This window comes from Saccopteryx bilineata, chromosome 1 (genome assembly GCF_036850765.1).
Source record: "Saccopteryx bilineata isolate mSacBil1 chromosome 1, mSacBil1_pri_phased_curated, whole genome shotgun sequence".
In the NCBI taxonomy this organism is placed as follows: Eukaryota; Metazoa; Chordata; class Mammalia; order Chiroptera; family Emballonuridae; genus Saccopteryx; species Saccopteryx bilineata.
In genome coordinates this window covers 128,864,824-128,877,664 of record NC_089490.1, presented here as the reverse complement: position 1 = coordinate 128,877,664, position 12,841 = coordinate 128,864,824, and the positions used below count along the sequence as shown (strand labels likewise).

At 47.2% G+C, this 12,841-nt stretch overlaps 1 protein-coding gene across 1 annotated transcript; it reads left to right on the top strand.

Annotated features, from left to right (window-relative positions):
• Positions 1 to 278: 278 nt before the first annotated feature.
• KRT4 (keratin 4) lies at positions 279 to 7,014 on the top strand. The gene is made up of 9 exons (XM_066265810.1): positions 279 to 833; positions 2,655 to 2,869; positions 3,694 to 3,754; positions 4,110 to 4,205; positions 4,763 to 4,927; positions 5,180 to 5,305; positions 5,728 to 5,948; positions 6,203 to 6,237; positions 6,351 to 7,014. Exons 1-9 carry the CDS (start codon positions 351 to 353, stop codon positions 6,536 to 6,538), a joined length of 1,590 nt encoding a protein of 529 aa, XP_066121907.1. The 5' UTR covers positions 279 to 350; the 3' UTR covers positions 6,539 to 7,014.
• Positions 7,015 to 12,841: the final 5,827 nt, after the last annotated feature.

The window sequence follows — 12,841 nt, the reverse complement described above, 5'->3', positions numbered from 1 at the left end:
GGATGGTGGGTGCGGGCCGGGAGGTGGGGCCAGGTGGGGCCTCTGAGGTAGGAAGCCCTGGGCACCAGTTCAGGTTCTCCCAGAGGGGAGTGTGTTGGGATCCAGTTACCTGTGCCCTCCAAATGACTTCTGTAGGTGTGTTTAGTGACATGCTCAGCAAGTGTGAGAAGGATGGGCTGGTGCCAAAGGCCAAGCCCACAGATGTTTCAGATTTTTCTCTTTATACCCCTGCAACCAAGCCCTGCTGCTCCAGTACATATAAGAGACCCAGACTAGGGCTGTGGCATTCACTGGCCTGTCCCCTCTTGCTTCTCTCTGACAGCTTTGAGCTCACTCTCCTCTCTCCAGCCATGATTGCCAGACAGCAGAGTGTCCGGGGCAAGTCCCAAGGCTTTAGTGGTAGCTCAGCTGTTGTAGGTGGGGGCAAGAAGGTTGCTTTCAGCTCGGTCTCCATGTCTGGGAGTGCAGGCCGCAGCTCCTCTGGGGGCTTTGGCAGTAGGAGCCTCTACAACCTCGGAGGGAACAAGAGCATCTCCATCAGCATGGCCGGATGCCGGCAAGGTGCCGGCTTTGGGGCTGCTGGAGGTTTTGGGGTTGGAGGCTTTGGTGGTGGATTTGGTGCTGGCAGCTTTGGTGGTGGATTTGGAGGCTCCTTCGGTGGACAGGGTGGTTTCCCTGTCTGCCCTGCTGGGGGGATTCAGGAGGTCACCATCAACCAGAGCCTGCTGACCCCACTCCATGTGGAGATCGACCCTGAAATCCAGAAGGTCAGGACTGAGGAGCGGGAGCAGATCAAGACCCTCAACAACAAGTTCGCCTCCTTCATCGACAAGGTGAGCCGTCTCCTTGGCCAGGCCAGGTGGCAGAAGCCAGGGCTCCTGAGTCCCGGCGTCTCAGACCTGAGCCTGCCATGGGAAAGCCACTTAACTGCTCTGGCCTCCCGTTTGCAACTATTCCGGGGGAGTCAGTGTTCTGAGTCTCTTTTGTCCATCAGTGGTAGGCTGTCAAAGTAGTTCGGTATTTGGAGTTTTCTAGATGTGCTGTGTGATACTCAGCACATCACTCAACTTTTCTAAGTTCAATCATCTTAGCTAGAAAGCAGGTTCATTGTTTCCCTGCCTTTTCTCAGATTTTGATTTTAAAATAATACAGTTAATAACTTAATAATTAACTATTAATTAATTGTAGTTAATATAATAATTTAACTATTCACACTTCTGGTGTTGGAGCAGAAGAAAACCAGGCTGGTTTCTCCAATGAGAATGGGACTGACTCCAGTGGCAGAATCTCGGTCTCAACAGCACTAGGAAAGTCATTGCTTTCATCCTCCCGACTCTGGGAAAAATTGTTTATCTGGGTCTATTTGAAGAGATAAGAGCATGGGTCCTTCCCTTTATTTTTGTAATCCAACTTCCTTTTCCATGCAAAGTTAGAGATTCAAGTGCTCAAGCTCAATTATAATAGCCTAGTATGATGGATAGTAGCAAGCAGAGAGCTGTGGCACTCATGCTTAATGACTGAACAGGAAAGTGTAGCACACTTGGTCAAGGCTCAAGACTTTGTGGGTATTGAAGTCTTACTCCACTTACATGTATGAAGCAAGAATGAATAATGTTGGAGTAGACTGAGTGGGATTGTTTGCTCTTCTTGCTAGTTTGAATAGACTGACGGTAGCTTGCAGAAGTTCTATTGCAATTCTAGGACACACACACACACACACACACACACACACACACACATAAAAACTAGACCAGAAGTTTGGTGCTTTCTTGTTTCATTTCACCTTTTGTGTTCAATTGTGATCAGTTGCTTTTAACTGCTTTTGTTTCAATTCTAAGTCACTGAAATGGAAATGTTATGCTAAACTGCTACCTTGACTTATCTGGCTAGATCTTTTCAAAGAAAAAGGGAAAGTTCTGGGAAGTCCTCTTGCAGAACTTAGTCTAGCTGAGACTCAGAATATGTCTAGGGCCTTGATCTTAATTAATTATACTCAGTTGTGAACAGGTTTAAAGGAACATACCACATCCATTTATGAGTAAATGTGATTTAAAAACTCTGCAAACTCTGCAGTGAACTTATTATTCCTTTGCCATGGGTCTAAATCACTCCAAATGCAAGCACTCAGACTATGGTTATATCCTTTAATCTTGTTCTATTTATTATTTCACAGAAGTTCAGTGTTTTAGTAACCCCTCCCAGGGCCTTTGAACCCTGTAGGGGAAGTTGACCCTGCTGCATGGTCAGGACCTGCTGCTATGACTGAGCTCTGTCCTTGACAACCCACATTGCCCCTTTGCTGTGACGAGCTCACAAGTGGGGCCGCCATGTTGACTTTGGTGGATGGTTCTTGGGGTTGCAACATTATGTTTCTACTTGGACGGCTCTTGGCCCCTGTTTGACTTGCATTGATGGGGTTGGTGTTGGCCAACTCTCCTCTTAAAGCTTCAGTTCTCAAACTCAGTTATAGCCTAGTATGATGAATGATAGCAAGCAGATTAGCCTCAGAGAGCTGTGGCACTCCATGCTTAATGACTGAACGGATAAGTATAGCACGTTCGGTCAAGGCTCAAGACTTTATGGGTATTGAAGTCTTACTCCACTTACATGTATGAAGCAGTTCATCAGTTGGCCTGTATCTTTTAAAAACACAGGTGCGGTTCTTAGAGCAACAGAATAAGGTTCTGGAGACCAAGTGGAACCTCCTCCAGCAGCAGACAACCACCACATCTAGCAAAAACCTGGAGCCATTCTTTGAGGCCTACCTCAGTGCCCTGAGGAAGCAGCTGGATACCTTGGGCAATGACAAGGGACGCCTGCAGTCTGAGCTGAAGGCCATGCAGGACAGTGTAGAAGACTTCAAGACCAAGTATGTGGGGAAGAAAGAGCGGATATCATCTCATGGATCTGCCAGGCCATGCCCTGGGCTCCTCTCCAGGCATTTAGAATCCCAGGCTCTGAAGATATCCCAAAGGGGTCAGGAGGGTCCTCTAGTCTGTTTTCCTGTATCGCCATGATTATGATTTAATGGGATGAGGTCTAGTAATCCTAAATTTCCCCAAACATAAAATGAATCAAACATTCAGGGAGCTGTGCTTACCATATGCAAACAAGGTTAAAAGTCAATCAGGTGAAAAGTACTAGACTATGGTCAGAAGAACACAGGTTGTAGAACGAACCTGGGTTGAATACTGATTCTTCCACTTACTTGCCGTCTGATCTTGGATAAGCTGCTCAACCTCTCTGAACCTCAGTTTTCCTCATATTTAAATGCTGGCCATATAATGAACAGTCAATCCATAGTAGCTCTTACTATTATGCTCACTCATTATGGAGTAGAGCTGAGAGGATACCTCTCTCTCAATTCACTCTCATGTGAAACAAAGAGAATTTAATCCATCAAAAGGAAAGGAGAAACTTTCTATGGAAATGAAATCAACCAAATCAGTGCTGGTTTCTTTTCTCATATTTACTTCTTGAAAATTGTCTTTTTAAAGTTTGGTATTTATTTCTCTGAATAAACCAGGATCTAGACTGGTGCCTCATACACGGTCATTACTCAAGAGATGTAGGTTGAACAAATATTTATGTGAACATGGGAAAATGTAGTCAATTAGATGGATACTTCCAAATAGATGTTTGAGAGACACTAGCTCACTGCGGGGCTTTTGTCTTTTCTGTCTCCACTCCCAGGTATGAAGATGAGATCAACAAACGCACAGCTGCTGAGAATGACTTTGTGGTGCTCAAGAAGGTAAAAGACACGAGAGGCTGAGGAAGTGCAGTCGGGACACCTTTCCCTTGGGAGTGGCCTTTGCCTGGAATCATGGGGTTGGTCCATCATCTCCATCCCATTTGATACTATCCAGATCTAGCTGAACCAGATCTGAAGGAATTAAGGCTGGGGAAAAAAATTCTATTTGTATAATTAATGCCCCTGTCTGCAGGTGGCTTTAGGAGCAGAATATATCAAATGATTAGTCCCTCATCACCTCACCTGAGAAGCCTTTTCTAAATGCTGCTGAGAATATCTTTGTGTGTCACTTCACACAGCTTCCTCTTATTGTAATTACTGTAGCTTGTCTCTTGTACCCTCTCTTCCTCTGTAGGATGTGGACGCTGCCTACATGAACAAGGTGGAGTTGGAGGCCAAGGTGGAAGCCCTTAATGACGAGATCAACTTCCTGAGAGTCCTCTATGCTGCGGTGAGGATTCCATTGTCCTCCCACCCTGCCATTCAGGGAAGGGAATCCTCCATCTATGGGGTTGCTGGTTGGAGTTCACAGTTCTTTGAAAGGTCTCCAACTCCTTTACTTCAGGGCAGTGGGCTCTCAGCAAGGTCATGGATAGAAAGGGTTGATGTGAGAGGTTCTGAAAACCAGATGGTGTCTTACAAGGGGTGATTTGGTCCAAAAGATTGCATGGGATAGAATTTATTGCCATTTAGCATTTCTCTAGTGAAATGGATCTATTCCATTTCCTCTCATCCAATGAACTGGATGCCTACTGACATGGAATGGCTGACAATTCCCAGGGAGCAGTAAAGATGACAAACATTACTTTCCTGTCTTGAGATGTCACCAACTACTTGGTTTCTACATAGAAATTTTCCCCTTTCCCCCACTCTCCACAGAGTTGGGAATGCCAACTCTGCTTCTATCTGAGCCTGTGGCTTGGCAATTTTCACGATAATAGGAGATGTTTGGTGTCAGAGATTAGAGAAAACTCTCCAGGAGGCCTGATGTGAGACATTTTCCCATAGGAGCTGTCCCAGATGCAGAGCCACGTCAGTGACACATCTGTCATCCTGTCCATGGACAACAACCGCTGCCTGGACCTGGACAGCATCATTGCTGAGGTCCGAACCCAGTACGAGGAGATCGCCCTGAAGAGCAAGGCTGAGGCCGAGGCCCTGTACCAGATCAAGGTGGGTTCTGGGATTTCTCAGGAGTTGGGAGTGGCTTCTGCGCCTCTGTTTTTGATGTCTGTGAGCAGGCAATTGTCAGCTCAAGCCCAAGAGAAGTTAGAGATGAACTGATTCTTTGAGGTCTGATTTGAGATTATATGACATTTTGCGTTATCCCTGCCACCTGTATCTATTCTTGCTGATTTGTTTTGAGAATAGACCCTCTACCCATACACCCCTGACCCCTAGTTCCCTGTGTCTCTTGGGTCTCAGTTCCAGCAGCTCCAGACCTCAGCTGACCAATATGGTGACAACCTGAAGAACACCAAGAGTGAGATTGCAGAGCTCAACAGGATGATCCAGAGGCTGCGAGCTGAGATCGAGAACGTCAAGAAGCAGGTAAATGTCACTCCTTCCAGCCTCAGTGGCTAGGGGCTTAAGGCAGACATCTCCACAGTAGATGAACAGAAAAGGCATCAGGCTGGCAGATCTGGAGCCGTCTGCGGAGGATTTGTAGCTCTTTACATAAGCCACACCCAGATCTTTTCAGCAATACCCTAGTTAACATGACGTGCCACCCCAGTAAATAAAATTTCTTGGCTCTTTTTCATTGGTGTTTGCTCTTCTTCTAATCATTCTGGTGGGGGCATTGGTGAGCCCTCCCTGGCTGGAATGGGTGAAATGCAGAAGAAACAGGGAAGGTGGGGAGAAGGACAGACAGAACCTTTACATCTCAGCCCAAGCAAACAGGCTAAGGGACAGCTGTAGAGTTGCTGACAGCAGCATACTGAAGACTGTCTGTCTCCTGCCTTTGTCTACAGTGCCAGACTCTAGAGGCCTCCGTGACTGATGCTGAGCAGCGTGGGGAGGTGGCCCTGAAAGATGCCTATAGCAAGCGCACAGAAATGGAGGCTGCTCTGAAGAAGGCCAAAGAGGAGCTCACCCGGATGCTGAAGGACTACCAGGAGCTCATGAGCGTGAAGCTGGCCCTGGACATCGAGATCGCCACCTACCGCAAGCTGCTGGAGGGCGAGGAGTGCCGGTGAGGAGGGGGAAGCAAGGAGGGAACATGAGGAATGTAGAGGTCCGGGGCCAAGCCAGTCCAGGGCACTGCTGCGGGCCCACTTGCTTCAATGCTGCTCTGGTGCATTACAGACAGGCACAGTGTTAGATCACAGGTTCATAATGAGGCCTTAAATTTGTCTGCTTAAAGATGGGAAAGGTGCTTGACATCTGCTTGTTGAGCGAACAACGCTGGGCTCTGCTGTGGCTCATTGCTCTTTCTCTCCCCCACAGGATGTCTGGAGAATGCCAGAATACTGTGAGCATCTGTAAGTACCTTCTGTCCCTGCTGTGGCCATTTGTCCACCCTGGTTTGAGCTGCAACTCCTGACTGCCGACACTGTTGGAATAACCAAGCCATTTGTCTCTCTCCCTCCCGCAGCCGTGGTTGGTGGTGCTGCCGGCGCAGGAGGCATCGGCGGAGGATTTGGAAGCTGCTCTGGGTTTGGCCTGGGCACTGGCTTTGGCTCTGGCTCTGGAAGTGGCTATGGGTTTGGTGGCGGTGTCTCTGGCAGTTCCAGCAGCAAGATCGTTTCTACCACCACCCTGACCAAGAGATCCCACCGATAGAGGAGATGAGGTCCCTGCAGCCCCCTGAACCCGGCTGGGCCCAGTCTTGGTGTTTCTGTGCTTTCTTCACTTCTGCCTCCACCCTACCCTTCTGGGATCATCTTACCAGTGCCACTTCAGCGCTGGGCTGTGGATTCTTCCCTTTTGGAGTTTGGTAGCTTCTTCTCAGTTTGGGCTTGTTGACTGACCTGGAATGGGAGGGTTGTCAGCTGACTTTTCAACCCTAATGGACGGAGGAGAACACAACCAGGATCTTCATCTCCAGAACCATCAAGGTCACATATGTCCCCTCCCGGCCCAATGCCATCTCCTACTGGATTCCGGATATCCCTCTACATCAGGACCAGCTCCTTCTCCATCACTTGGCAGCAACTGGCCCCGCAGGGTCAGGACAAGAACCACTCAGTGTTCCATCCAACTCTTCTTCCTTCTCTCCATCTTTGGGTAAATTTTCAATAAAACGCTTTTGTCATTCACACTGAGCAATTGTTCTTGTTTGCTGGCGAAAGAGAAAGAGGCTAGAGCCTGAGGGCTCTGTCTATATAGACCAAGGTCATCTGCTAAATTCTCAAGTCTCTCCTTCTAAGATGCTCAGATTATTGAGAGAGAACTACAGTGTGTGGAGCCTGAGGCTGTCTACAGAGCAGAAGCACAAACTCAAAAACAACCAACATTACACACAAATCATCCGTTGTAGGCAATCAGGGCTGGGCCCTCTCAGTGCTGAGCCTGCAGTGAACCTGGAGGGAAGGGGTCCAAGTCTGGCAGGTGCAGGGTATAGGGGAGTCTGAGGAGTAACAGTTAGGGGTCTCCACTGAATATGGAGTAAGTGGTTATGGAGCTTATGGGATGTCTATATTCTGAGTCTAGCAAGGCCTCCCTAGTTATGAAACTCCATGGGGCTAAATCCCACCAGACCAGTCAGGCTTTCAGGGACCTGTTCTAAGGTGATGATTGTTGGATGGAGAAGTGAAAGCTTGTCCTCTTCACAGAGCTTTGTGCTCTGCCTCTTCCCCAGTCCCTCAGGTGACTGTGTCTGGGTGGTGGTGGGAGTCCCTGGTGATGCACGAGTGGGGGAGATGAGGCAAGTCTTCTGGAGACGTCGAGGGGGGAGCTGCCTGATGGGGCCATCCCTGGAGATCCCGGCTGGTGAAAGGTAGATGGAGATCAGGACAGTCGAGGTGGGGCAGTTGGATATAGTCTTTGTGGACACCCTGTTTCTACACTGGACCAATTCCACAATACCTGGAGCAGCGTAATCTTCCCTTCTCCAGAGAAAGACCGCACAGCTCCCCAAGTGCAGTCTGACCTAAATCCCTCCCACTGCAGCTGTGGAATACACTCGTTTCCTTGGCCACCTAATTGGTACCTCACACCCTTAACTGCCAGGGTGTTCATTCAGGCTCCAATCTCTCCCTTCCATAGGGCCCTGATTGTGTGCACATAGAAGGTGCACAGTTTGCCAGTCCTTGCCTTTGTCTGGGTTTGGCCTGGGCAGTGGCTTTGGCTCTGGCTCTGGAAGTGGCTAAGGGTTTGGTGGCAGTGTCTCTGGCAGTTCCAGTAGCAAGATCATTTCTACTACCAAGAGGTCCCTGACGAAGAGATCCCACCAATAGAGGAGATGAGGTCTTTACACAGACCTGGATGTAGTATCAGGGCAGCAGAGATGGGGCAGTGAAGGGTTAATCTGGGCATCTTGGGCTCCCTGGGTTGAGGCCTTTCACCAGGAGCAGCCACTCCCTGGGCAGGACTTTTTGGTTCTTTACAATCCCCACCCTAATCTCTTCATTGTCTCGGGGACTCAGCCTGAGTGTCAGAACAGGAAGTCTTTGACTTCTTCCCACCAGTGCACCCCTCCCTGGGGAATATGCTGGACTGGCTCTTTGGCTCTTTTCTGAGTTTCTGTGGTGCCTAGGAGGAGTCGAAGATTGGAAGAAAGGAAGGGCTTCTCAAGTTTACCCACTCGTTGTGATGGGCCACACTGGGAAGTCAGGCATGGACATGGGTTGTTTGGACAGGTTAATAAATTACTCATGTCCTCTGAGCAAGTGAAGTATGAGAGTAACCACCCTGAGTGGCACTGCTAGGTCTCCAGGTTTCATAGTTGTAGGCAAGTGGCTACGTGAGTGTCTTTTTATTTATATAAGAATACTCCTGTTTTACAAAAAAGAGAAAAACCATTTATGTTGTCCTCTATTTATAGAACAGTCCAGAGTAGTGGATCCTGGCCATGGGCCACAGGTTTGAAGCTGGCTGGTTAACCAAAGGGAATTATTTGGGGGGGGGGGGGAATCCACTTCTGAGATAACTAGTGCCACCCTTCCCCCAGGTCCCTTAAAATAAAGTCTGGTCAGTGCTTTGTGTTCAGGGGAACTATAGAGACACAGGTTGCATTTCCTGCCCCTTAGGAGGCCCTTCTCCCCCACCCCCAGTGTTTTACCTGGAGGTATACTGAAATAATTTCTCACATCATAATGGCCTAACTGTGGGTTGGGAAATCTTGAACTCAATTTATTTGGTTCATCTCCCTTGAGTCTTGCTCTCTAAGCTATCGACTTCTAGTTCTGTCTGCAACCTCATCCCTAGTTTGACTCAGGCTCCTGGCTTCCAAGCAATGACCACATTTACATAAGTCCCTCCACCTTTACCAAACCCTCTGCTCTGAGTCATCCTTCTCAGTTTCAGCAAATTCCTTCAATCACTTCCGAAGTTTCCCTCCCTTGTTGCTGATAAAACCAGAAGGATACAGCAAAGAGGTGTTATTAGTGTTGTCTTGCTATAGGATTTTGGATTAGCTTACTGTTGGGATTTAGGCTTTGGATTCTAAGACCTTGAAATAAAGCATGTCTACCACCATGTCTTGGGTGGATGGTCAAGTTTTAGTGAGACAGTTTCCTAGGGAAATAGCTGGGGAAGCTGTTCCCCCTTTGGAACCCTTCAGAGTATGGTACTAGTGACCAGCCCAGGACAAAAGGAAAGAACCCTTTTAGCCTCTGCTCCACCTTTTTGCTATGTTGAAGGTTGGGACTGAATAGTCATCTCTTATCCCATAGAGAAAAAACTGAGAGTGTAGGGCCATGGCCATGTAGGGTCTTAGTGGTGGTGGGAGCCCAAGGACTCGGGCTCATCACTGCCCATGATTTCCTGATTGACTTGAGTCAGGGTAAAATTGTTCTGCATCTTTAGTTTTATTAGTTGAAGAAGTGTGAATTTGATTCTCAAAAATTTAAAGGAAAAGGTTAAAGAGAAACTAGACAAACTAGGAAGAAGTATTCTGGAGAAAGGGTTTTATTGTTATTTGCCAGACACCTATCTATCATTTATCCACCTCCCACCCATTCATTAGTCTTTGAATTCTTTAAGGGCAGGGACCATGCTTTATTTATTTTGCTATTTCAGGGCCATTTTGCTTGACACATTGACATTTAATAAATGTCGGTTGAGTGAATGAATAAATATTTATTGGGTGTCTAGTTTGTTCTAGGCAATGTTCTTTTTAGAATTTATTTTTATTTATTTTCAAATTTTTTATTAAGTGAGAATAGGGGAGGCAGAGACAGACTACTGCATGCACCCCAACTATAGTGTGTCCGTAAAGTCATGGTGCACTTTTAACCAGTCACAGGAAAGCAACAAAAGGCGATAGAAATGTGAAATCTGAACCAAATAAAAGGAAAACCCTTCCAGTTTCTGTAGGATGATGTGGCAGCATGTGCACATACGCAGATGATGACGTAACACTGTGTATACAGCGGAGCAGCCCACGGCCATGACAGTCAAGATGTGGATGGTACAGAGGAAAGTTCAGTGTGTTCTGTGGCTCGCTAAATTCGAATTTGTGACCAAAGTGCAACGTGAATTATCGGCGAGTTTATAACGAAGCTCTACCACATAGGGATAACATTACTCGGTGGGATAAGCAGTTGAAGGAAACCGGCAGTTTGGTGGAGAAACCCTGTTCTGGTAGGCCATCAGTCAGTGACGAGTCTGTAGAGGCTATACGGGATAGCTACCTAAGAAGCCCTAAAAAATCTGTGCATGAGCCCACATCGAACTGCACTGAATAGGTATGAAACTGGGAGAGTTTTGCTTTTATTTGGTGCAGATTTCACATGTCTATCGTCTTTTGTTGCTTTCCTGTGACGGGTCAAAAGTGCACCATGACTTTACGGACACACTGTACTAACCCAGTAAACCCTCTACTGGGCGATGCTCTGTCCATCTGGGGTATTGCTCTGTTGCTCTGCAACCAAGCTATTCTTAGCACCTGAGGCAGAAGTCATGGAGCCATCCTCAGCACCCAGGGTCAATTCACTCCAATCGAGCCATGGCTGCAGGAGGGAAGAGAGAAAGAGAGAGAGAGAGAGAGAGAGAGAGAGAGAGAAGTGAGAAGTGAGAAGGGGAGGGGTGGAGAAACAGATGGTCACCTCTCTTGTGTGCCCTGGCTGGGAATTGAACCCAGGACATCCATACACTAGGTCAGTGCTCTATTCTAGGCAATGCCCTAATAAGAATTAGACCCTGCTTTCAAGTTGCTTTCAATCTAGATGATGTCTAGATAAGAGCCTGCACGTAATAACTTGGAAACTAGATATATAAATGCTCCTGGGAGTTTACAAACAAAGGCTATGGGAATTCAGAGAAAGGTGAAATTACTTCTAGTTTTGGGTGATTGAAGGGGTTGGTAATTGGATGCTTTTTGCAGGAGGCAAGATTTACATGGAGGCCTTGAGGGACAGGTATGCCTGGTGCTAGAGATGGGGGAAAGTGATTGGACAGAGAACAGGAGTCTATTTTGTTTTTATTTTTCAATTATAGTTTACATTCAATATTTTTAAGTGGAAGTCCCTTTTTGCAGGAAGCCTCCCAGAGTAGTTCCACCCTGCTGTTCTGTTACCTTTAGGCCTCCTCAAGCCTCATTCTGATCATACTACCTTCCCTGTGTGGTGTCCTGAGGGGCTGTAGCATGTTCTTTATCAGACTGGGAGCTCCTCTATCTGCAAATTCACTAAGAGCTTCTGCTCGACAAGCATCACACAGATGACCTTACCCTTGAGGAGGATATAGTTCAGTGTGAATATGTGTGTGCGAGTGTGGGAGCTTTGGGGAGGAAGACAGTGATACAGACTTTCAATACTTTCAGAAAATTGTTAGAGCAATAGTAGATGTAAACACTGAGGCTCTGGGAGACCAGGGGGGAAGTATTTATTTTTGTCTAGGGCAGCGGTTCTCAACCTGTGGGTCACGACCCTGGTGGGGGTCAAACAACCAAAACACAGGGGTCGCCTTAAGCCATCGGAAATACATATTTTATTTAAAAATGTTTTGTATAATAAATATGTATTTTTCGATGGCTTTAGGCGACCCCTGTGTTTTGGTCATTTGACCCCTGCCGGGGTTGCGACCCACAGGTTAAGAACCGCTGGTCTAGGGGTTCAAGGAAGGCTCCCTGAAGGAAGTGACACTTCAGATAAATCTTGAAGCTTGAGTAGGAGTCATGCAGATGAAAGGGGTGTGGACTTATAGTTGAGGTGAAAGGTATAGGGATGCTGGAGAGAAGGGTGTTGTAGGCAGGAAGAATACCAGAGTATGACACAGTGCGGTATGTCTATGAACCCACGGCAACTTAGCATCCCTCCAGACTAAGGCTAGGGTGGTGGGAGGGGAGGCTAGAGAGGTAGGTCGAGGCCAGGCTTGGAAGACCATTGGTTGGGCCATTTAATTCAATTTGTTTGGGACTTGGGCTTTATGTTTCACAACTAAATAAGCTCAGAATGAAGCATGTGTAAGGAAACAAGTTCTAAAAGACACGAAGCAGGGACTCTGGGGCCCCTGCTTTCTTGTGTTGCCTTTAGGTCCATGATTGCCTTTGGACTCATGGCTGGGAACTGCCCCTGCACATCACTCCCCTTCCGTGGACCTGTAACGCTGAGCCTTACCACTGTTCTACAGCCTTTTCCTTTCTTCTCTTCTTTGTTTTTGTTTCTCTCTCTTTTTCTTTTTATTAATTTTCCTGTTGATGGGGGGGGGGAGAAAGAAAGAGAGAGAGAGAGAAGCATCAACTTGTTTCACTTAGTTGTTCCATTTAGTTGTGCACTCATTGGTTGCTTCTCGTATGTGCCTTGACAGGGGTCAAACTCATACTCTCTGGTGTGCCGGTTGACGCTTTATCCACTGAGTCACCTGGCCAAGGCCTTCACCTCTTTTCCAACTTTTGTTGAGAAATGTTCTCAGGGACTAAGAAGTTGGCATTCTTTTGTCTCCTGGAAGAATCATCTCTTTCACAATGATATTTATTCCTTC